This window comes from Chelmon rostratus, chromosome 13 (assembly GCF_017976325.1).
Source record: "Chelmon rostratus isolate fCheRos1 chromosome 13, fCheRos1.pri, whole genome shotgun sequence".
NCBI classification, from domain to species: domain Eukaryota; kingdom Metazoa; phylum Chordata; class Actinopteri; order Chaetodontiformes; family Chaetodontidae; genus Chelmon; species Chelmon rostratus.
In genome coordinates this window covers 6,707,492-6,733,178 of record NC_055670.1, presented here as the reverse complement: position 1 = coordinate 6,733,178, position 25,687 = coordinate 6,707,492, and the positions used below count along the sequence as shown (strand labels likewise).

Genomic DNA, 25,687 nt, shown 5'->3' with positions numbered 1-25,687 from the left:
TGTGTATCTCTGCAGCCAACCACCTTCAGTCCAGTAAATCTGAATCCTGGTGAGTTCACTTTTATTTTACTCTCTTCTTTCAGTTAATAGTTCCAACTCAGTTTCTCTTACGCTGTGTTAATGTGTCTGTGTGTTTGTGTTATTGCGTGTGTGTAGTTTTGGTCTTGCGGCAGATCAGAAAAGGAGTCGGTATAAAGAACGAGGAAGAAGTATGAACTCCACAGGATCAGGGAAGAGCAGCACAGTGTCCAGGTCAGTTCACCTCGTCAGTCTTCAGTCAGACTCGTGGAGGTTTCTGCAGGGAGCGACACAGTGCTCTCAGGTAGAGAGGGGAGGTGACACAGAGGGCTGTTATTACACTTCACTTTAAAGCAATTAGAAGACACTGCAGAGAATTCATTTGTTTGAGGCACAGACACGTAGAGCAGTGGTTCCCAACCAAGGAGTCCCAAAATAAAATCTGATCATTAAAGAAAGAAAGTAAAAATCATAATTCAGCTACATGAAATGTTGTTTTTTTTTTTGCCTTGTAATATCCCAGATACACCCTATTCAGATCCCTGAAAGACCTTCAAATAAAAAACCATCTTACCGTAAATTATAATCTATAAAATAAGATAACATAACATGAGATACAACTTTATTGGTCCTACACCGGGGAGATCAAGATTTCCATGAAATCAGAAAACATTTTTAGATTTTATTTTTGTTAACTTTTTTCAGTTGTATCCCCCTGTATGTAGGGGTTTTTATTTTTAGTGGTGGAGTCCACCATTCCCGTGCTTTTTAAATAGTCTTGATCCGCATTCACGAGTCACAGCAAACAGTGCATGTAACCCAGAGTTACTGTTTGTAATTTGATCTCATTCTTCACTGTCCTCTATATGTAACAGAGTTTTTCCAACTGCTACGGCTTCACAATAAAAGCACTGGCGAAACACATGATGGCTTAATTGTGAAGCAGTCACAGGAAACATTTGTCACCAAGGTTTGCAATGATGCACCTCCAGAACAAACAGTTCAGTCATTTGTTTGGATCAGTTTTACATATGTCAGGGGGTAATGGAAGAGTCAGAGGCAGCCACAGTGAAGAGCTGTAGGTGACAGACTGCACCAGTTCAATTCACAAGCTGATCACTGAACAGTGCAAAAATGTTACATGTGTGTTTCAGGTCATTTACAAGCAGTGTCTCTATTACAAAAGTCCTGCTCATTGAAGACAAAAATAAAACAAACACTTATTGAAGGGAATCTTGTGAAATATATTTCTTTATGTTTTGCATTATGTGATGTAAAATGGCATCTGCCAATATGTTGTTGGATGTTTTAAACTCTCAAATATCAGCGTGGGTATTCACCTCAAAAGTCGGACTTTCAAAGGTCACAAGGAACATTTGGAACTACTAGTATAGGACTATGTGAGATTTATTGATTAAATTATTATCTCTAAATAGTATTTAAAGACATAAAACACTAACACACTTGGTTTGAGCCATTGTCGTTATTTTCTAGCCAAAGGATTTTGTTTTGCCTCTGTAGCTAACTGAAGCTTTTTCTTGTATTTCCTACAAAAGTAAAGACGTGTGTTTGGAGGTTTTACTGTTGGACTGGTTGTCTGTGGTGGATATCAGTCTTTTGGAAGGCTGATTTATCGGTGGTGGTGGGTGAGTGGGGCGAGGTTATGAGGTCGAAGCAGGGAGTGTGGTTAATGGTGCCAGGGTTTGTGCAGTGCTTCAGCAGTTGGAGGTGAATGGTGTGTGTAATAGTTCCTAATGGGCTGTGGGTGGTGCATCAGGGATAGTCTATCCTGTTGTTGATTCAAGGTTTAAGAGACTCTTGGGTTGTTTTCAGTGTGATAAATTTTGAAGGATTGATCAGCTTTCTGGGCGTGTCAAGAAAAAAACAGTCAGTTCATGGTGAGAAGCCAACGGAGATGTAAAAGAACACTACTGAAATAGCTACTGCTTACCGTCATCATTCTTCCTAATCTTAATGACAATTAAAAGATCCATCACACCTCCTTTAGTCTATTGGGAAGGTATCTTTTAATGGCCAATTAGTAAGGCAAAATAACCAACAATGGTTACAGATTTTTTTTGAAAAGCTGCTGCAAATTGAACTCCAATTTGGTAATTTTGGGCAAGATCTCAGGTGGGCTGATCCCCTGCTGCTGGTCAGGTTTCTTGCGGTCTCAGACTTCTACATGCTTTACAAGTGGGAAAACCTGCAAAATCGGCAGTGTATCAAAATTCTTGTTGTCCTCACTGTTGTTAGAGCTGTTGAGCTGGAGCATGGGCAGAGCCATCGCACTTACTAATTGCCTCACTAACTAAGCAATACGCCAACAACCTCGCTAACAGACTAACCCACTAAATTCAAGCTTTATCTGAGAAGTACTAACTGGCTGTCTGTGTCTTCGTAGTGTTTCAGAGGTGTTGGAGCAGTCAGAGAAGCACCCAGTGGAGATCCTCCTTACCCTGCGGTTAGACTGACTAAACTAACCAGCAGCCTAACTCACCAGCTAACTGACTGACTGGCTGACTGACTTGCTTACTGAGTGGCTGACTGCCTCTGTGTGTGTGTGTGTGTGTGTGTGTGTGTGTGTGTGTGTGTGTGTGTGTGTGTGTGTGTGTGTGTGTGTGTGTGTGTGTGTGTGTCCACAGTGTGTCAGAGTTGCTGGACCTGTACGAGGAAGACCCTGAGGAAATCCTCTTAAATCTTGGTTTTGGTCGAGAAGAACCGGATCTAGCCTCGAGGGTACCCTCCAGGTTCATCAACAACTCCTCTTCAGCCCGAGGCATCGACATCAAGGTACTGATGATGGCAGTGTGATAACACTGGAAACAATTCGAAATAAAAACAAGTGTGGCCCGTGTCAACAAAAAAAGCACAATACAGGCCAAATGCAAAGATCTGAAAACAAGTGAACCGACTTTTCACAAGAAAATGCGAACAGTATCAGCTGACACTGAAGGCATTATATATCAGTGACGGCAACCAGTGTAGGCTAGTTTATCACCAAGCAGGTGTGGTGTGCCATTCCACATGACAGTCTGCATATATAGCAGGTATGTACCATGTTTATCTGTCGTACTTTAGCATGATGTTAGCATGCTAACATTTGCTTATAAGCATTAAACACAAAGTACAGTTCAGGCTGATGAGTGTCATCAGTGGATCAGTAGATGAACCAGATTTTATGGCAATCCATCCCATAACTATTGAGACATTTCACTCAAAACCACAAATGTGAACCTCATGGTGGCAGTGGAGGAAAATTCAGGGGACCAGCAAAGTCATGAGGATTAATCCTCTGGTAACCATGAATGTTTTGTGCCAATCGATCACTCAATAAGTGAAAGTTTTGACCCTTCCTGTGGCACAAGAGGAAAAATCAGGGGATCATGAAATTTATTAGAATAAATCTTGGGACCATTAATGTCTCAACAAAGTTTCATGGCAATCCATTGTGTAATGGTTGAGTTGTTTTCATTTTGGACCAAAGTTGTGGACTGCTGCAAGAATGGCTAAACACCAAACTCCCTTCAAAATTCAGTCATTTTAACCTAGGGCTGAATATTATCAAAATATTATTGAAATAAAAATATGTGCAAATGCAACATCCCAATCGCAGGACCTGCAGTTTTTTTTTGGTAAAGGTAAAATGTGCCGCTACATAAATGAAGCATTGCTGCGCTACAGAAATACCCCTGCCTGCCAGTCATTTTCTCCAGGTATCACCGTTATTGCAATTATTTTTCAGTGAAAATCAAAAATTACCGTTCCCATTAAAATTGTGACTCATCGCAATGTCTGTAAAACTAACTAACCCCCTAATTTTACCCATGGGAATATACCAAATAACCTTCTTGGAGCCTGATAACTGTCTTGCAGCATTAATCAATGAAGTCATTTTATAATGACATCACTTCCTGTGGTTCACCTGCAGGTCTACCTGGGAGCTCAGCTGCAGCGCAGGGAACTGGAGAACCCCAACTACGCCCTGACTAGTACGTTACTCCAGACTTTCTACAGTGCTCTTGCATCTGTTCTACTTTGTGTGACTATTCTCTCTACATCCTCAACAGTGTGTTGAGTAGTCAGTTTGAGCAGGGCAACACCATCCGAACACCTCAGTACTGCAGATGGAGGGTTAACCGCAGTTACCAATGAGAAGCTCAGAGGTTCACGTCCTGAAACTGTAGACAGAGGAAGTGAAGCTCAAAGACTCACACTGTGTGTGTCCTGTTCCCAGTTTTATTGTGGTGTTTTGTGGGGTCCTTCAGATCTTTTAGCTGCTCTGCCAACTGCCTGGACAACACCGCCAGCAGGGACAAAGATCTGTTTGTCCCAGACACACACACACACACTCAGTCTCAGTCTCATACACACACAGACACACACTCAGTGTCATGCACACACACACACATGCACACACACACACACACACAGACCTGCTCTGCTAACATTGTGGCCTCTTTTTGTTTTCAAACTCGTGCTTGCTTGAAGGTACTGGCCCCCTAATTAAACACACACACACACACACACACACACACACACATGCACACACATACAGCTGATTCTCTTCTTCTTGACAGTTTGATGGTCTTGGTGTTGTAAAAAAAAGCTCAACCAAAGATCCTCTGCATGCGACGAGATGAATCACTCCATAGCTGAAGAACTGTCAGCTATAGTCTGCGATGTTTAATTTTACACTGAGATCTCATCAGTGGCCCCAGTTTGTTTGAGGTAAATGAGACAGTTCAGTTCAATGATGCAGGTTATTAAGTTAGTAAGAGTGTTTGCATTTTTCACAAACCAGATGATTTTTACACTGTTGGTGAGGAATCTTATTTTGCGAGTCTTGACCGGCAGAAAAAAACAGTGTGACAAACAGACTAGTGAAAGACACACGAAGTGAGGACAACACACCTCAGTTTTAGCTGCTTTTGACAGATCAGTGTCTGATTGATCAGGGAAAATCAATGCACTCACGTGCTGACGTGCATGCATGTTACCATGGTTACCAAATGATATGCATAATCATATACTGTACATCACTTTTACAGATAGCTTATTATAGGATTGCCTCCTGAACTGTTAACAATCAGCAGATGGATTTAATTGTATTTTGGGGTCTTCTCCTTACCAGGTGGTCTTGGTCTGCTTGTGCAGTTTGCACTAATTGGGTGCTGCTTTGTCACTAATGTACAGTATGTATTACTAAAGGTGACAGTACGCTCAAAAGGAGTGAGATAGAACGGCGTGGCAGTCAACCAAACTTGAGGGCAGAAGTGTTAATGGGTGTGCTAGATAAACGGCCAGACTTTAAGGCAGGGTTGGTCATAGAGAGGAATGAGACTCAAGTCTCTCCCAGAGGGATGTTGAGGACTGTTGTACTTGGTTGTACAATGGAAAGGGATGTGTGTGAGAAATAAAAAAAAAAGTTTGATAGAGAAGTTCATCCCTGGTTACTCTCTCACCTCCACATACCTGGCCAACGACTGCATAAAGTGGACATGAATGTTAGATTGTCTGTTACGGAAAGTTATAGGAATTGTCGGATGCAGCCCGCCCCTGCCCCCATTTCCAACATTGAAAAAGTGTCGGGGGAGGGGGTTCGAGATGTTGTTTCACGAACCGACGAGCACTTCTGTTGAAGCATTCTGACAGTAACTGTCTCCACACTTGAGTCGTGGAAACTGGTGTAGTTGAATGTTTGGTGTCAAATGAACTGCTAACTAAGTTTAGGAGAAGCCGCGGAGACTCGGGCGAGAGCCGAATCTGTTTATATAAGTGAACTGCTCCTTTAACAGTCACTGGTCTGTCTGTGGTTCCTGGAAGCTTTCTTCTTTTCCAGAACATTCTCATACTGTTCCATCGGTTCCCTGGATCCCAGACACGTGTGTGTGCGTTGTTGTTTGTTATGTAAGCTCTGTTCTCACCATCAGCAAGAATCTCTTGGGATGAAGCGAGAAAAAAGAGGAGAGTACGTGTCGTTTTCTCTTATTCCTCACTTCCTGTTTTAGGATCCTCAGAATGAGCATTAGTGCGGAGTCAGCAGTCAGCAGGAAACAGACTCACACAGTATTACTATCATCACATGCGGCTGCTGAAATAAGAGGTTCATGTTCCTGTATTCATGTCCAGATGTGACTGAAATAACTGAGCTGTATGGCTGACAGGTTTGTAGCTTGGTTATCAAATGCTTTGAACTTGAAGGTTTGTAGATTTGTAGCTTCAGAATATTTTGCAGCTTCTTTTAAAGATACATTCATTCATTTTTTTGGTTTATTTTTGGCCACTTTTTGGCAGCAGAACATTTTAGCAAGTAGCTGCCTACTTCCACATCCAACAGACCCAGAGACACGTAATCATTCCATCAGAGTTGTCTTTATGTCCACCTGACGAATCTGCAGTCCTCCAGTTTGGTCTCCGCTTCCTTTGTTAGATCTTCATACTGAAGAAAATGTTATGATTCTCAGGCGAGTTCTGTAGCTGTAAAGAGCGTCTTTTTGTTCGATTTCTAAGTGGAGTTATAGGCAGACAGACACACAGGTGTGCATCATGTTTGTGTGCATCACCTGCATCTTTACGCATACATTTTAAATAAAGGCTCATTAATTATTTTCAGGAGCCGCATCAGAGGGATGAAAGAGCCGCGGGTTGCCGACCCCTGATCTAGTGGATGCCAGACACCACAGTAGGGTACTTTCTGTCTATGCGCCTTATAATGCTGTGCGTTTTATATATGAAAAAAGTTTTAAAATTCTTGATGGTTTCCAAAATTTGTATAAATTGGAGATATTCACATGGCAACAGCGATGTCACTGAAAGCAATGAAATTTGACAGCCACCAGTGTGTTCTTTAGGAGTTAGAGGTCAGGATGGGGTCAGAGATGAGAGCAGAAGCGAGAGCAGGCTATACTTCAGGTAATGACATCGGAGTGAGTTATGTGGTAATTACAGAACAACGGACAAAAGACAGAAGTCTGTGTTTCGTAACAGACTGACAAGTATTTAGAGAGTAAGGGATGGAGAGATGGAGGGGTGGAGCGACAAGTACGGAAGGAAGGCATGTATGCAAGTTATCATCCTGTCAGAGATGAGAGTGACAGCGCCGCTTGCATAACCACAGAAGATGAAGAAAGAAGAAGAAGATGGGAGGAGTGGCTCTGACGTCATCGTCCACTCCCAGCATGAAGCTTTTAGAGTTTAGCATTTTAGAGTCCCTAACTCTTATTTTCGTAAAACCGTCGACTCTCACGGACTCAAAGGCTTTGAGGTGACTTACCGCTAAGTCCGAGTGGGCTCAAGGCCGTCCCACTGTCAAATGATCAAGTCCGTCAGAGCTCCCACGTAGCCGTTTTGTTTCCATCAGTCCACATTTCTGCAGACTTTGCCTGAGGAAATTACCCACAGTTCATAGCATTATGATGTTAAACACTTAACAGGGGAAGCCTGGAAGCGTATAAACAACAAACAACAAAGGGGTTACGTATGGCAAACATGCGGTTGATTATATACTCAAATGCAAATTTTGTTAGTTTTAAAAGTTTGATTTTAAAACTTAATGTAAAAACTGTTTATCCTCTTTAAAGATGTTATCTAGGAATAATTAGCTTCTTAATGAAGTCATTAAGTCTCTTTCATTTGAACTTATAGTCCTTGTTACTCAGTTATTTTAAGTTTATATTTTGTTATGTCAACTGAATATTTTTTCTTTCCTACTTTTTGTTACACAATGCAAATGTGTGTATATATATACAGTATATATACTCTAACTACTGTAAATATATGACTGCAAGTATGTGTGTGTAGGGCTGTATACGTATGTATTTATTGTTTCAAAGACAAGCGACTGTTACCTTTTTGAGTTAGTAAACTGCAGTTGTTCAATGAAAAAAGCCATTGGAAGTTTACATGTAAGCGTATGATGCTTTTGAACAAAAACAAGGAAATTCAGTATTGAACTATAACGTCTCATCCACTCTTTAAGGGAAAAGACTGGAAGATGTTCACAATCAGGCTGTCTCCCTTCAAGTGCCTTGGCCATTAAGAAAGTAGAACAATGTAAAACAAGGGTAACTGGTGGTAATATCATGATTGGGTATGAAAGGAGCATCCTGGAAAGGGTCAGTGGTTCACAAGCAAGGATGGAGAGAGGATCACCACTTTGTGAACACATGATTGGATAAAGGATTTTAATACATGTGTTCAGGAACACCATGTTTACGCAGCATCCCAACTATTCTGGAATTGAGGTTGTACGTCAAACCATTATTTAAATGTAAACATCTGTCACGTAAATTGAGGAAATCACTCACTGAACCGCTCACAAGTCATACAATGGGCCCCAACAACACACTGCTTTTTACAAGAGGTGAAAGCCAAAAAAGGTTATGAACCACTGCCTTAATCTTTAACAAACTTCTCACATGGATTTATTTAAAACACGGAGGGGGATGTAAACACAGGTCCTTTTTTATAAGAGTAAAAATAGACCCCTCCAGATGTTACGTTCATCACAGTATGTGCTTTGATTCTTTAACGCTGAATGTGATGTGTTTCTGGCGAGTCAGCAGCTAAAGTGGCTCTGGATGTTTTTTTTTCTGAGAGACAAATGTTCCAGATTGCCTTACAAGGTTTCACTACATTGCAGTCTTTTCCCACTAAACACAGTTTGTTTGCAAGTGACTGCACGCTTATTTACGTTTTACACAGCGTCCCAAAATGTTTTGGAATCAGGGTTGTAAATCCGTGAGGGTTCAGGGTGTACGCCATTGGGGGGACGTTGGGATTGAGCCTAAAATCTGCCAGTGGGATGGATAATGTGATAATAGTATTTTTTCAAGATCAAAGATAATTTTTAGACTTTCTTTCATTCTGTTGCGGACATTTTTTGCTGCTGATGCCATTTCTGGAAGCCTCCTGACACAAGACGAACGGCACGGGAGCTCCACTGGTGGAGTCTATTCTGTTCTGAAGAAGAATAAGAGTTCATCTTCATAAGGCTGAAGATGAGTCTGGATGACCTTGTAAGGGGAATGTTTTTTGGGGGAGTGCTATGAAAACAAACTCAGAGACCAGGACAAGGATATTTGAGCTGGCTCAGGCGAGGAGGAGCGCTGCCTTGCTGCTACACGTTCACATGTTCATGTTCAAACTATTTTGCTTCCTGATTTACTGGCCGACAGTTATTACAATTAAAGGAACAGTGTTAATTAATCCCTGCTCTACAAGCGTCCTTTTCACAGGGAATTAAATTTGCTTCCCTCAGGATGGAGGTTTTGCCTCATTAGAGGTGACTCAGAAGATGATGATGATGATGATGGTGGTGATGGTGATTGGTCTGTCACAGCTGTGGATGACCTGATGTCTGTGTGCTTCTTCTCGGTCATAGTGGTGTTTCTGCGTATATTTGTCCTCTGCTTGCTCTTTGGCTTTTTGTTTTTATCCGTTCTCTGTTATCTGTACTTTTCTGTTACTGACTGCTGTCAGTAAGTCAGTTCACTGTTAGGCCTGTATTTACCCCCACCTATTATCATTTGTGATGTGTGAATTGTGTGATTTGCCTCCATCTTCCCATTAAGTCCAGTGCAACCAGTATTCTAGTGCTGGAATAATGCATAGTTGCGTGTAAATTTCTAGTAACCCAGCTTTATTAGCAATATGAAGAAAAGCATCATGTGACCACTGTTTAGCCTGAAATAAGTGAGCTAGATAGATATTGGAACTTGTTTCATCTCCCCTTTGGAAGATGCCTGTTTTGCCCTGTCAGTAACTGCTGGATGTGTAACTCAGCTTCTCTTTGCAAACAGCTTCAGCATCAAGTTAAAAAAATCATGTTGCTTGTTTAGAACAGTCTTAGAGGATCCAAATCAGTGTAATTTTGGCTCTGTGAGGCAGTTAGCTGACTGCTTTGCTTTGTTTCCACCTCTCTCAGGTCGTTTCCGACAGATCGAGGTCTTGACTACGGTTGCGAACGAGTTCTTCCAGCTCTACAGTCAGGTTTCTGGTCAGCCTGTCCAACGCATCAGCTCCAGAGACCAAGGTAACTGTGGCAACCACACTAAATCCACTGAAGGACAGCTTTTCTGTTATTTAGATTTTAAGCGAACCAGAGAGCCTGAGAGACTGTTGTATAGCAAAATAAAACCTATATATATATATAATGTGTACTGTATATGTGATACTAGAAAAACAAGTAAAACAGGCAAATAATGACTTTTTTAAGAGGTGAATAGTTGAAGTAGATGAATAGATTTTTAGTCCTGACATCAATGGTCCTTGTGAATTTTAGTCTTATTTAGTCAACCGCATTCTTCTGAAGGCCTTTACGCATTTTACTCATGACAAAAAATTATACGCGAAAAAGAGACTTTTTTTGTGGAAAAAGGTTGTTTGTTTGTGAGCTTTCTATGTATTCTATGAGAAAGGACACGAGTTATTGCCAGTTATTCCTTATGTTTCTTATGTTTTCCGGCCCCTCGTGTCTCCTGTTCTTAACTGTCTGTCCCTCCCTCTTTGTTCTATGATGGGGACGTTGTGCTCCTCTCGCGCTTCAGGCACAAATGGGATGAACCCAGAATCTCCTTTTCCCGTCAAGTGAGGCAGAGCAGGACAAACACACACACATCTTCACATGAGGATGTTGAATATATCACTTCTTCTGAAGAATGAGCTGGGGCAAACCTTTTATTGAACAAGTGTAGCAACTGTGGCAAATTTGAATTGCTGCCAACATGAATAGTTTAGATATGACATTTGGGACCTGAGTATTTAGCAATGTCATATCATTTTTCATTGCGTCCCCGGTGTGTAAAGGCCTCTACTTTGCTCTAGACATTTCAAATACTTTTCTTTGAACAATTTGTGTCTAATAGTTTTTCCACAAAACAGTTATCTTGTTAAAATCCTTGAAATCACATCTAAATCTTCTCCCTACTTTAAATTCCAGAATCTATGAACATGTAATTATTTTTCATTGCCAAAGTTTGAATGTTGGACACAAGATGTTTCCTACTTGGCTGAAAGTCAGTTTCAGTGTTTGTGCACTGGAAGCTTCCAGATTGATTTTTATTGAACTTTTGCACATCTCATACACATTCATAAAGACTGTTTCTTCTCAACATTTTGTTTTCACCATCGTCATCATCATTTCATTTGACTGATGAGTGTGTTTTACTCTGGCATGTTCATCCTGTGTCTCTCTCAGGAGGAGGAGGAGGAGGAGGAGAAGGAGGGGGAGATGAGCCTTCTCCTAGTCTGAAGAGGAGCAGCTCGGCTCTGAATGTCGCCAAGCTCCTCAAGAAAACCATCAGCAAACACAACCTTCACGCGGCCGCCTCTGAGTCACCTGAAGCGCAGGCACCTAACCAACATCCGCAGCTGAATGGACACACCCCCTCTGATCACACAAACACCAACGGTCACGCACACACCGGTGCGGAGCAGGACGTCTGCAGTACTGACCCTGACCACCAAGCGGAGGCAGTCAACCAGAAACACAACCGCAAGAGAGACAGCTGTTCCCTGGCAACGGTTACTGAGGAAACCAATGGGGATGGAGAGACAGACGACAGGTACTGCAGGACAGTCCACTAACAGCAGCTAATGCTAGCTAGCTAATAATCAAACCAGTTTGCCATGATGGAAGAGTGCTAACAGTGTGAAAATAATACAAATAGAAGCCCTTCATTTAAAATCCAACTTAAAAGTCAAACATGTTATCAGCAAAAATGTACAATGATTAATGAGGGAGGAAAGGAATACACTAGTTCCTATTGTTTTGTTTTGTATTTTGGACTTTTTCGTGACCAGCTGGTTAAGTTGTTGCCTTTGGGCCTCAGAAATTATTAAAATGTAACCATCAGAGAAGTTTGTGGTTGAACTGCAAACAACTCGTGGACATCTGAAACTGACAGACATCCAAAACGAGACACTTCATTTTCAACAGTACGTTGTATTTTATGTGTGAATCTAATAAAATCTTATTTGTGAAGAAACTAGTTACTGCAAGCTGTTGCTACGGCGTAAAACATCCACATCGAAATGAATGGGAAATGAATTTATAACATCTCATCTCCTCTCAGCCCTGAACAGAGCAGCAACAGACCAACTTCCAATGGAAAGCACCAACCAGAGTCCGCTGGCTTTCAGTCAACCAATCAGAGAACAAGCGAGGAAACCCAGGTGGTCAAAAAGGAGGAGAAGGAGATTGTGACCTCAACCCCAGAGAAGGCTCCTCCCACCCTGGCCCCGCTCCAACTGGCCCAGCTTCGCTCCGAAAACACAGACTCTTTCGATATGGAGGAGGTGTGGTTTTCTCCTGGATTCTCTTGGGTTCTTTATACTCGTATTTACTAATGTCAGGACTCTTCCAACACAGGGATCTCCAACCTCCTCCGTCACAGAGGAAGTGTAATGTCCTCCTGGGTCACACTGATTCCTTTCTAGTCATTTCTCATCATTTGAATCACCTTCCATATTTAGGAGATTGTGATGTTCTGCTCTGCTAGGTTGATCAAACCATCTTACCTCCCCACGCCTTGGCAGAGGCTAGTTCAATATGCCTTGATTGAAACCAGAAAGCTGAAGCTTGTGGCCTTGATCAATCTTTATGGTTATCATTTATTAGCTCACAGCAGCAGAATTGTCCTTTTGCTCTTTCTTTGTTTTAAAAATTTTATCTGTTGTTTGTCGTTCAGATTCAGAGTAACGAAGATGAGGCTCTGCCACACAGGACTTCTAAAGCCAACGGTGAGTCCACCTTAACCTCTGACGTCAACTTCTGACCTTAATGTCTGGCTTAAATTCAAGGGGCCCTGTGGATTTGTCTTGTAAACAAAGAAAAGTTATGTGAACATTCAGAATTATACACTACGATACATTGTGTGTATCCTTGACATATAACAGATGTGATAAATGTATTTCCTTCCTCATAAAACATTTGCAAACACCATTTTGAAACGTGCAATGTTTACATCTGTGTTAACTGAGAAACATAGCTCTGCATAACTTGAGGCAGCTGGCTAACTTGAGCATGACTTCATGAATTTAGTTTATAGTAACGATACAGAGGAATAGGTTTCATTCATTCACGTTCATTCATTCAGTTACATCTGGATGAAAAATTGTTCAGCGTTAGATTTCAGTGGTGGAGATTCCCTTTCAGCATCTCCCACAAATGCTGATAACACTGGTCTATAATTAGAAATCTAGGTTTAAGACCTTCATTGTTTTAGTTTGTATTTTCCTCATTTGTTATGAAGTTGATTACTTTCTTTTGAAAATGCCAAGGGAGTTTACTTTTCTAAGGCCCAGAGGGAAGACATTCCAGAGTTCAGTTCAGCAGATTTTTTTATGGGAAACATTAGGGACTTCTAAAAGACAGGCAGTGGAGCATCTGAGAGTTCTTGCCTGAACATAAAATGAAAGGCAGTCGCTGATGTATGACGGTGCTAGGTTGTGTAAGGCTTAATAACAAGTAAAGCTTTTTGCTTTGCGATGCAGGACTGACGGCGATGTGAGAAACTTGATTTGCATTGTTGTTGAAACACTGGAAAAGTTGAAAACTTTATGCACATGAGGGGCGAAAATTTGCCTGTAAACTCTAAAAAGTGACGTAGTGGTGGAACAGGAAGTTTAGCGTTTACTGCAGTGGATGAATATCTGTGGAGGAGAAGATCTTTGCTGTACTCTTTGTCCTTGGCTTCCAGAAGTACAGATGCAAACAAAGATGAAGTGCTGTATAGCACAATGTCATGTCATTTATTGGAGAAAATGTGCAAGTAAACATGTGTTCGCGCCACTGACTTTGTATGCATACACGTCACATCACTTTGAATTCTGTCTGGAAGATACAGTGGCCTGGAGGGTTTTTTGTGTTATCCAAAATCAAAAGTTTGGAAAGTTTTGTTAAGAATAGTATAAAATCACTCAGATCTGTAACCTGTCACAGTGATCTGTTTAGTCAGACTTGACAGCCAAGCTTCTGTCTTTCTACTTTCCATCCAACAAGTAAAATCTCTATTGAGATTTATTGAGTACGTTTCTGTAGGACTATAAATCTATTCTGTCCTCTCCAGTGTACAGATGACGCTGCACTGTATATATGCAAGCCTGTTTCCGAGTATAATAAAAATGTTCCCTGTGTCTCGGTTCGCTTAGTGAGGACAGACTGTCCTGTCTCTATATGCCTATGCTTTATGCTCAGTATAAATGGTTCTACTCTGCCACTAGCTGGACAGACGGGGTACTGCAATAACAATGTTTTATCGTCCGTGTCCCTACCAGACCTGCTGAGGACGGTCAGTCAGCAGTCAGACAGCAGTGGTTTTGCTGAGGAGCCCTCCGCCGACTCCAACAGCTACCTCAAGGTCTGTTTGTGTGTTTTGAACAATGTCATGTCCTTCTTTATCTCTGTTTAGATCACAGACTTTGAGCTTTTAAGTTATTTGAACTGACTCATATGATTCCAATCAGAGCCTTATCTCAGCAGGAGAAAAAACATCCCAGCAGATTAATCACACGTGAACTGGGAAATGACTGCACGGTGTGTAGTGAAACCATGTAAGGCAATCTGGAGCATTTGTCTCTCAGAAAAAAAGCATTCAGAGCCTCTTTAGCTGCTGCTGACTCGCATATCCCTACAGAAAGAAGGTTCAGCTCATGAAATCTATCAGATTCAGCATTTAAGAATCAAAGGACATACAGTGACATATGTAACATCTTACTCTTATAATGAAAGAGGCTGTGTTTACATCCCCCTCCGTGTTTTAAAGAAATCCATGTGACAAGTTTATCAAATACTATGCATTGTTAAAGACTAAGGCATTGGTTCCTAACCTTTTTTGGCTTTCACCTCTCTCAAGCAGTGTGTTGTTGGGCCCATGGTGTGACTTGTGAGCAGTTCAGTCAGTGATTTCCCCACTTTACGTGTCAGATGTTTACATTTAAATAATGGTTTGATATACAACCTCAATTCCAGAAAAAGTTGTGCTGCGTAAAAAATAGATAAAAACTGACAACGTGTTTACAGACAATTTTATGAAGTCTTCCTGAGCCCTTATAGTAATGTCCTGTATACAATCCTCTGTTTTCATTCGAGTACTTGCCAGAAAGGATTGGAAAGTCATCACATTTTGTTTTATTTTAAGTTTTTACACAGCGTCCCAACTTTCTTGGAATCAGGTTGTACAAGAGGTAAAATTATGCAATATTTCACAAAAAAGCAAAAGTTAGAGGAGGTCAAAAATGAATGTAAATTTCTGTAGCTGATAATTTTCTGTCTGATTATTCATGTCATGACCTGTTGGTTGGTCTTGGACCCTGAGGCAGGGAACCACTGGACAAAATCTCCTAACTGTATATAAAGTAGTTAAAATTAGCTCCACCTTAACTAAATACAGCACTAAAATGCTACTTACATATTGATACATAAATAATCATCTAATTATATCAGTCACATGGACCATTTTTCAAACAGAAGTGTGTTTACTTTGATACTTTTAAATACATTTGATATGGTGAAATTGAAGTAGGTGTTTTAATGCAGGACTTGTATTGTTTTATTGGTACTTTTACTGAATATAAGAATCTGAGTACTTCTTCCACGATTGGTAATTAATTGTTAATTAATTGTAATTAGGTGCAGGAGAGTAGTGACAGCTGTGACAGTGAGACCACTGTGACATCACACCCTTCACAAGATGTGGCCACGCCCCTCGCAGTGGACCAACCAGCTTTTGATCTGCCAGATGGCACAGAGCAAGAGGTGGCACCTGGTGGTGCTGCTGCTGGGGCTGATGGGAGGAGTAGTTCCAGGGGAGACAACGAGCATGATGGGAGCTCAGAGCACGTTCCACAGTACACAGCCCACCAGCTCCCCTGGAACAGACCAGTGGGAACACAGCAGGATGAGACCCAGGTCGAACAGCGAGTTGAGAATGGGGACCGGACTGATCCAGAACCAGAATCAGAGATTACCCAGAGTACGTCTGCTGCAGAGCAAGAACAGCAACCAGAGTTAGAACATGCCCAGAATCAGTCTGCTTCAAGTCAAGAACCACAGCACACTCAGAACGAGACCGAAACCGCTGCAGACACAGAACCACCAACACAGGGAGCGGATGCTGAGGGTGGGGCCCAAGAACAGCATGAATTCTCAGATGATTCTGGTTCACTTTGCTCCCCTGTACCATCCTCTCCAGTTCTCAGTGCTCTGAACCGAGCCAAACAGAACCAGCTGAACCGGCCAGGGAGAGGACGAGGACGAGGAAGAGGACGAGGAGGTATCCCCCTGCAAAGGTCCTCCTCCCTGCCAACCTCGCTCCTCTTTCCCTCCAGGGTCGTGTCCTCTGTCAGGATCCAGTTTGGACGAGGCCAGGCTTCCTGCACCCAGCCCAGGTACTCCTTCAAATACACCCAGGACGAGGGAGGGGACAAAGAAGAGGAGGAGGAGGAGGAAGGACAAACCACCTGTCTGTCTACTCTGATCATAAACCCTGCCTCCTTGTCTGACTCTAACAACAAACCAAGGCTTCCCACAGAAGCTCCCATCCAACCTAAACCCATTCCACGATACCTGATGCGGTCATCGTATTCCCTGCAAAGCTCTAGCCCTCCTCCTGATTGGCCACCAGGAGACCATTCCCACTCCTGGAGCACCCAGAGCGTTCCTGATCTCTCCTCCAATCAGCAGCAGCCGGGCCAGTTCCAACAGAACATGAGCGCCAACCAAAACCAGCAAAGCTGGAATCCAGGGCAGAAGATGTTCCCTTATCCTAATCCTAATCCTAACCACACAGCTCAGTATTTAAACCCAAGCCCCAGTCCTAGTCCCAGTCATAACCCCAGCCCGTACCCTTTCACTCTGAATCCTCCGCCGCAGTATCCCTCCCCTCTCCATCCATATGCCAGTCTTCCCAACCTTCATCACCACCACAATCCCTCCCTGATTCACCATTCTAGTGTAACCAGTCTCCACCCACCTACAACTCCCTCAGCCTCACAGCACGGCAGCCTCTTCAACTTACATCAGTCCTCAACTTCCGCTGCTCCTCACTATGTCAGTCTGGGAAACCTGCATCCGGGATCTCCAGTAATGCACCACCAGGGCTACAATCATCTATATGGTCATCAGTCACCTTACTATGCCACTCCCCACGGCTCGCAGTTTGCCTCACCCTACCTCGGTTTCCATGGGTACAACATGAACATAGCATCCCCCTACCCGTTCACCCAGTGTCAGCCGTTGGCTCAAGAGCACAGTCTCCACCAGGGGCTCGCTCCTGCTGCTCCAGGCTTCCCAGGCCTGTCCTCAACCCTCAGCCCAGGTCACAGCCTCCACCTGGGGCAAACTCCTCCTGCCATGTCCAGCACTGAGATGCAGCTGAGGAAAGTTCTGCATGACATCAGGGGAACGGTTCAGAGTCTGAGCCAGGTTAGTCCTCTTCAGTCCCAGTCCCTTAAGCTCTTGGTACTTCAGCACTTTACTCTCATTGTGTTGATATCTAGTCTCATTAGTTGCCTTCAGCCAACATCCAAATATTCTTCAGCAGTGCTTTCTTTAGTTCTAGTGTTGAAGATATATATATTTCGACAGCTCCAGTTCCTGTCCTGACATCTCTTTCCTCTCCATCCAGAACCAAGCTGACACTCCAGAAGCATTCAGTGAGCACATAGCAGCTCTACCAAGCCACCAGGTACTATCATCCCTCATCACTCCTTCAGTTTAATACTGGACTTCAGTGGCACAAACACAAGATCACAACATCCCTTTGAAGGCCAATACTGTATGTTTTCTGACAGGGTCATTACTGAGGAGAACACGTGAAAACTGTGGGCTCCATACTTACATATTTCCCACCACTGTGCATAACCTAATATTAACAAACTGTTAGTTTGCAGTGTGATGTATTGTGTCTGTTTCCATTCATCCATCTCTCTCTCTCTCTCTCTCTCTCTCTCTCTCTCTCTCTCTCTCAGTCTTTGGCAGAGTTTCAGCAGAAGAGGCGAAGCTTAAACTTGTTCCGCAGTAAGATGATGGACCTGGAGCTGTCAATCATCCGACAGCAGGCTCTGGTCTACAAACACCTGAGCCCTGCTGACAGGTGAGTCATAACAGCAAACAGATACATGTTTCACAGTAATCTAGACTGTGACGATATGTGATACTATGATACAAAACAAACCTTGTGTGTGTGTGTGTGTGTGTGTGTTTGTGTGTGTGTGCGTGCAGGATGGAGGTGGAACAACTTCAGGCTCTTAGATCAGCAGTCAGAGAGGAGCTGCAGGAGCTGGAACAACAGCTGGAAGACAGACTTATTGGGCTGACACATCACACACAATACAGGGTACATACATAAACCACAGAGCACACACAATATGCACACGACAGGGTATATACACACAATCCACACACACACACACACACAGCACAGGGTATACAGACACACACACAAAATACACATACAAAACAAATACACAACACAAGACACAGATTATGCACATACATTACACATCACAGGGTATATACAAACAACACAGAGATCATATGGTTTACACACACCACATAAACAGCACAGGGTACATATACACATGCATGCTTATACACCTAGGTATATACATACACACAGTACACAGGATATACACTCACATGCCACAGTGCAAGTTCACACTAGATATATAATACAAGGTGACACACACATCACAGGCCATATTCACACTACAGACACTACATGATATATACTCACACTAAAGAAAATGGTGTGTACGCCCAACACATGGTATAAACACACGTGACATACAACACACCACCCACACAACAGGGTATATACACACAACGTATTGTATAAAAACATGTGATATGTTATTTAAACCTGAGCAGTTAAACCTGATGAGATGTGAACATGTAGTAATACTGTCAGCCTGTCCTCTCTTGCTCAGGGTCTCCATAGGGACAGCAGTGTTGACAGTCTGTCCACCGCCTCTCTGCTGAGAGCCATGGAGCCGGTCAGCACGCACACTCACTCACATGCACACGAAGACGACCATGTTTATTACAAATTACAAAGTTTATACAAAGCTAATAATGCTCAATGTTGTCTTAACGTTCAGCCTCTTCTGTCCCCGTGTCTGTCCAGGTGTCAGACCTCCTCAGAGAGCAGCTCATCCTCCAATCAGAGATCAGTTACAGCGGTCACGCGCCCTCCACCAACCCCTCCTCCCGATCCTCCAGTCCAGTCCGAGGAGAAGGTGGTGATCCTGAGCAGAGACAAGGCGTGTACCGTGCATCGATTAACATAACCCCCGCCCCCCCTCCTCGCCCCAACACACACACAGAGGAAGAGGGGGAGGAGGAGGAAAGAGAGGGGGGCAGAGAGGGAGGGAGGGGAGGAGGAGGAGGAGGAGAAATACCAGAGGAGGAGGGAGCAACAGGAGGAATCAGAGTGGAGAACCTGCAGCAGCTCATCAGAGAGGTAACAGGCTGTCAGCACTTTTTTATAGTAAATTCACTGGTATGTTTCTGATTAAAGAGTCTTATACATCTTACACATCATTGTCAACTATAGTTAGAAGAGAGGATAGATACCAGTCTCATCTGTACGTTCAGTATGAGCCAGGAGATGATTAGCTCCTCTAACTGTCAGCCAAAAAAGCAATGAAGTCTTTAAACCAGAGGACCTGAGTGAAGACAGCAACGGTTTAGCCGTCTGTGAGGGACTGTTTGACCAGTTCTGTCTCCGTTATTTTCCAGATTCGAGAGAGTGTGGCGCAGGAGGTCCGACGGGAGATCTACAGCGAGCTGCTGGCTACCATGTCGCCACGGCGATCGCCGCTGCCCAGAACGCAGCAACACCTGTAGCCATGGGAACAGCAGAGCACCGCCCTTTTCACCTTCATCCTTCGTAACCGCAGCCTGAGCAGCAACACTGTCTGTCTGCAACACTGTATAGCTGAGTAACACTGTATGTCTGTAACACTGATGATGAAATGAACACGGCACCTACACGTGATGACCCTCGGCCTCCACACCTGTGGGCCGTCCTGCTGTTAACCAGGGCGGAGCCTCAGACAGGATGCAGAGCGTGATGAGGACGTTGTCTGGTTGGTTCTATTGTGCTGGTGTGATGCATGCTGGGAACACCAGTGTGGAACAGCCTGTCCCTGTGAACTGTCAGTGATGTGTTGTCTTCTCCTCACATCTCCTGTTTCCTTTTCCTAACAAAGCTAGGCCTAAAACTACTACCACTAATACTTGTTCTACATGTAGTATGGCTAACAGTACTTTACCAGTACCACCACTACTGGTGATCAGAGCAGGACAGTAGCAGAGGTCATGTTCTGATCATAATAGTAATAATAAATATTCAGTTTTAACTTAAAACAAACTGTGGATAAAAATGTTTAGGACACTGTTGTGAAAAAATCATAAATTGATGAGGATTAAATGTAGAATAGAAGAATCAGTAGAAACTGTTGAGAAATTAAACCTAAGTGAGGGAAAAAAAAACATTTCCTCTGTGAGATTTCTGCCTACAATACAACAAATGTGAGCTGGATATAGTTTGTGCTGCTCACAGCAATGAAACTTCAAAAAAAAATTCAATACGGAAACTTTGTCTCTGTTCTTCTTGCTGTGAACAGCTGTCATAGTGTTTCTTTAGTCGATGGACGTGAAGTGAAAACAGTCACTACAGGGACACGGTTCTTGAGATGTTGCTGTAATTTGCAAAAGGTTAGAACCCTTAAGATTTCTGTCCTGGTTGATTTGGCAGTGTTTAAACTGATCCACTATTGCCAAAATGTCAAAAATAGCAACCGTCTTCTTTTGTAGACGCATTTTTGATGAGCAGTGGCAGTCAACGCTAACCTACTTGACAATTACATCACGCGTCCTGTGACTGCTTCTCAATAGAAGCCACCTTGCCAGGTGAATGCTTTCAATGTGAAACAGCAGCATTAGGAAATACTGAGTTAGCATTAGCAGCAACTTAATCAAGCTCTGGTACACTGTAAGAGAGTGAACGGTAAACAGTGAGTCCTGTGCAGGAATGGCAGACTCGGCCATTAACAAGACAGTAAATACATCACAGCTGAATTCTTTCACCTTCCACGATACTGGGATGGAGGCAGAAATCTCAGAGATCTACATCTCCAAACATTGACAAATACAACCAAACTGTCTGCATGGAAAGACGGCACTAGAGAGAAGTGTATTTTGGCTGAATTGAGCCTTTAACATCAGAGCAACACACGGGCAACCAGCTTCCCCTAAAAATACTGTAAACGCCTTAATGTTTTAATCTATGCTCTCGTGCCTTTTATGAAGTGGTTGCACTTCTTAATCATCAATAAGAGTCGAGTCTGCTGAGGGTCAAAATGAGCTTTTACTGCCTAACGTTACTCATTCCATGCACATTTCACATGCATCTTAATGTAAAACGATCAAAGAGGGCTTTAAGGGCTTTTGATACAACTAAGGGATTCTAATCCTACAGCTGTCAACACACCTTCATCATCATCATCATCATCATCATCATCATCATCATCATCGTCATCATCATTGTCATTGTGCTTGTATTCCTCCAGCCTCATTCACAGTTGAATCTCTCAATTTCTGCATTCTCTGGGGTGATGCTGCCCCCTGCTGGTCAGTTCACCAGACCGCAGCATCATGGATGACAGGCACGTCTCCATGCAAATATATTTAGGTCACAATTAACCTTTTCCTCGCTTTAAAACAACGTTGAATTAAATTTTATAGCTAAAAGCCCTGGTCCAGCAGAGGTTCATTCACACACAAGCTTTTAGGTGTCTTAGCTGATGAACAAAGGATGGTTTATTTCTCAAAGAATTAGAGCTCTGGAAGCTACAGCAAATATATCAGAAACCCTGGGTGAGCTGTGCTGTAAGCAGGCCTATAGGTCAGGGCTTTGAGAAGCTGCATGCTACCCTCCAGTAATTGTTGGTCAACAAGTAGCTCCAAAGCTAATGGCTGAAACCAAAATGCCTATTTCCAGACCTGCTCAATAAACGAGACAAGACATTTAAATCTGACAGCTTTGGAGTTGTAAGGTGGGATGTTTTCCATCTTGATTGAGCTAGGCTAGCAGTTTCCCCTTGGTGCCATTCTTTGTGCTAAGCTAGGCTAAAAACATCCTGAATGAAAGGACTTCACAAAACATGGGACTGTGCCTTTGACCCTCACAGGTTTTGCTTTGTGTGTGTGTGTGCTGGTTGCTACTGAGCAGGTGATGAGTTTAGCGTGTGATGTCATGAGGTTCTGTGGAGATCAGGCTTAGAGGTCAGGTTACTCTGCAGCTGCAGGTTTCGGTAAGTTGCCACGGTGACAGCGATGATGATGATAACGATGTGATGACGGGTCAGAGGGAGGAGCTTAGCCATTATGGGTGAGAGGGCAGTGTAGCACAAAGCCTTAGCTGTGTTAGCATGTTACCTGCATTAACATGTTAGCTTCACAATGTCTGATGACAACTCTGTGTGCAATAATATGAACATACATAGTGATGACTTAGATTATTGTCAATAAATCAGTAAATCACTGCTAACATTTCAGATGTGATCAGTCATCCTGCACCACAAACTGACTAATGCAAATGAATCTGCAGCCAGCAAGTTTTATTTAGAGAAACTCTGATTTTCCTCATCTTGACACATAATCTGATCTGAACTGATTGATCAATCACTGAACAATTAATTACTTATTAACAATTACTGAGCTTCTGTTAGTTGTTTGTTTAGCATTAGCCTGTGTGTAGTGTCTGTGTTGTGCCCCTCACAGGTTTCCAGATATACCGCCAATTATTGATGACAAAAAATCCTAAACATGGGAGCAGCTGAGGTGTAACAAGCACTCGGCACCCACCATAGCTGAGTATGATTGGGCGATAGGCCTGTCAATGAACACAAACACACTCCTAAATGCCTCTTTGTAGTCTTTAATCCATCTTCATGGAACAATGATTCTGAACATCTTCTCACAGACTCACATTACAATTGAAATGATCTGCTGAAAGTTGAACTTTTGGGAAAAAATGCGTTGACTTTGTGTTTGCAGATGTTTGCTCTTGATCTTTGGGAAAAACATATGGTGAAGAGATTCTCTGCTCAGAGGTCCACTTATTAATGATTTGGCACTTTCAGCCAGTCTTTATTCAGCTAGTGTAGCTGGCCCAGGTGTCATTATGTGGCCTAAATGTGAACGTTAAATTATGTGAATGTTCTAAATGATCTCTCATTATTAACTGGACATTTGGCCTTTGATTCTCTTCACCATTTATTGACTTTGTGTGTTTAGAAAACCTTTTTTTTTTTTTTCATGTTCACTGATCACAAACCAAGTGTTGGACCAATGCTTCTTGTGTGCTCTGATGCTCTACATGCCTTTTTTAATTGATCAAGAATCCATCCTTCTCACACTTCTAATTACACATCATTGTCTGACTATTGGTGTCTATTAATTTCTATTGATGTCTGTTAATGATGATATGTATTTTTTATTGATGTCTTGTCAGCGGGATGCAGGGGAGGGGTCACTATAGAGATAAGAATAATAAAGATGTATTTATTTTCAGTACAAATAAGTGCTGCCTCACTTCTGATACTGTGTGTGTGTCTGTGTGTGTGTGTTTTAGAAGAGCTGTTTCCAGTCTTAGAAATACACACAAGGTACTGTACCTAATCACATTTTTTAAGTACTTCTACTTTAACTTAATGCTTAACTTTTCAGTTGGACATAATGCACTTTTTAAATGGTGAGTAAAGTGCAGTTACTGCATGTAGCTTTGTAATTAGTTAGCTATGTAATTTATAGTAATAATCTTACATGGTGATGAAAAACTTTATCCCACTGCTGACCTTTATATTGATGCGCAAGGACAAACATATCTGTTAAATGTAGGAGTTGCTGACAATTTGCCTTTTCTAGTGATTTTGGATCATGATCTGCCAGTCCTCTTTGGTTTACTGAACCCAGGACAGAACTGTAATGTTGCTGTCACTAGAGCACAAGCAAAGCATGTAGATGAGCATGCCCCAACCCTCAGTGCCTTACCTTTTCACGGTGTCGAGCTGGAGACACAACCCAGGAAGTCTCGGAAGCCACGCAGCCAGAAGAGGCAAAGAGAAATTCAAACACACGGTTGTAAAACCACCAATTGAGGCCCTTCCAGAGATACCCTTGGGCTTTCAATTACCTACTAACATCATTCAGATGCAGCAAAATGATATAACTTTGTCTACCTTTTAATTGAAAGCTAGGGAGAGAGAGCCAGAGGCTAAGTGATCACACAAGGGAAGAGTATTTCCTTCAGAATGGTGTTCTTTACCATCGGCATGGCAAGGCTAAGCAGTTAGTGGTGTAATACTCACCTTGGGCCACTGTATTCCCTGGGCTGGCCACCTAGGGAAACACAAGACCACTGCTCGTATTAAACGCCATTATCACTGGCCTGGCCTACGCTCAGATGTTGCCCAGTTCTGTAGAAGTTGCCCACAGTGCCAAAAGACTTCAGCTAAAACCCCCATTAAAGCCCCACTCCAACCTCTCCCAATCATTACCACCTCCTTTGAACGTCTCGGGATGGACATTGTTTGCCCTGTGGAAAAAAGCAAAACAGGAAATTGCTACATGTTGTCACAGACTATGCCACTAAATACCAAGAAGTATTTCAGTTGAGATCTGTCAAGGCAAAAGCCGGTGCTTTCTCCCTGGTTCAGTTCTCCAGAGTGGGTTTCCCCCATGAAATCTTAATTGACCAAGGCACTAACTTTATGTCTACTCTTCTGAAGCAGGTTTACCAGCTATTAGGCATCAAGAGTATGCAAACGACACCTTATCACCCGCAGACAGATGGACTGACGGAGCGGTTTAACCAGACTCTCAAACAAATGCTCCGTTAGTTTGTGAATGACACTGGTTCTGACTGGGATCAGTGACTCCCTTACCTTCTCTTTGCCTACAGGGAAGTGCCTCAGGCCACCAGATCTGGTGGAGCATGATACTGTGCTGAAAGAGGGTGCAACTGTGAGACGTATGAGTTACAGGATACCATACCGACTCCTGTTGTCGCTGAAGAAGGAAGTGGACCTCATGCTGTCCCTAGGAATCATTCAACCTTCAGAAAGTGAGTGGTGTAATCCGGTTGTTTAGGTCCGCAAGAAGGATGGCACAATAAGATTTTGTTCTGACTTTCGGTACCTGAATGCTATTTCAAAATTTGATTCATATCCAACCCCGCAAATTGTTGATCGTATTGAGTGTCTGGGGAAAGCAAAGTACCTGACCACCATTGACCTGTGCAAGGGGTACTGGCAGGTGCTCCTGAGCCAGCAGTCTTGGGAGCTAACAGCCTTCAAGACTCCTTGGGGACTGTTCCAGTTCACTGTGTTGTCATTTGGATTGCATGGCACCCCAGCAACCTTTCAAAGACTGATGGACCAGGTACACCCACCTGGGAGGAGCACTTGGGGCACCTGAGGGAAGTTCTGGACCGCCTGCACTCTGCAGGCTTGACAATCAATCCAGCCAAGTGTGTTCTCGCCAGAACCAAAACAGTGTACCTGGGTTTCACCATTGGAGGTGGCTTGATTGAGCCACAAGTGCATAAGGTTGAATTATGTCTATATCTTCCACAAGGTCATTTAGGTCATTCCTTGG

General features: G+C 42.9%; 1 protein-coding gene across 3 annotated transcripts in view; it reads left to right on the top strand.

Moving 5' to 3' along the window:
- itprid2 (ITPR interacting domain containing 2) overlaps window positions 1–23,603 on the top strand; it is a 41,882-nt gene extending 18,279 nt beyond the window's left edge. For 2 of the 3 annotated variants that reach the window (XM_041950335.1, XM_041950334.1), the window contains exons 7-22: window positions 16–49; window positions 157–252; window positions 2,664–2,811; window positions 3,950–4,010; window positions 9,947–10,054; window positions 11,219–11,585; window positions 12,096–12,318; window positions 12,711–12,762; window positions 14,299–14,381; window positions 15,653–17,446; window positions 17,649–17,708; window positions 17,992–18,116; window positions 18,245–18,359; window positions 18,952–19,017; window positions 19,149–19,484; window positions 19,763–23,603. In XM_041950335.1, the coding sequence (XP_041806269.1) occupies window positions 16–49; window positions 157–252; window positions 2,664–2,811; window positions 3,950–4,010; window positions 9,947–10,054; window positions 11,219–11,585; window positions 12,096–12,318; window positions 12,711–12,762; window positions 14,299–14,381; window positions 15,653–17,446; window positions 17,649–17,708; window positions 17,992–18,116; window positions 18,245–18,359; window positions 18,952–19,017; window positions 19,149–19,484; window positions 19,763–19,870 (3,776 nt within the window). In that variant the 3' untranslated portion in view covers window positions 19,871–23,603. The remainder of the gene's footprint in view (window positions 1–15; window positions 50–156; window positions 253–2,663; window positions 2,812–3,949; window positions 4,011–9,946; window positions 10,055–11,218; window positions 11,586–12,095; window positions 12,319–12,710; window positions 12,763–14,298; window positions 14,382–15,652; window positions 17,447–17,648; window positions 17,709–17,991; window positions 18,117–18,244; window positions 18,360–18,951; window positions 19,018–19,148; window positions 19,485–19,762) is intronic. The other variant, XM_041950336.1, reaches the window with a different exon arrangement.
- The last annotated feature ends 2,084 nt before the right edge of the window (window positions 23,604–25,687 follow it).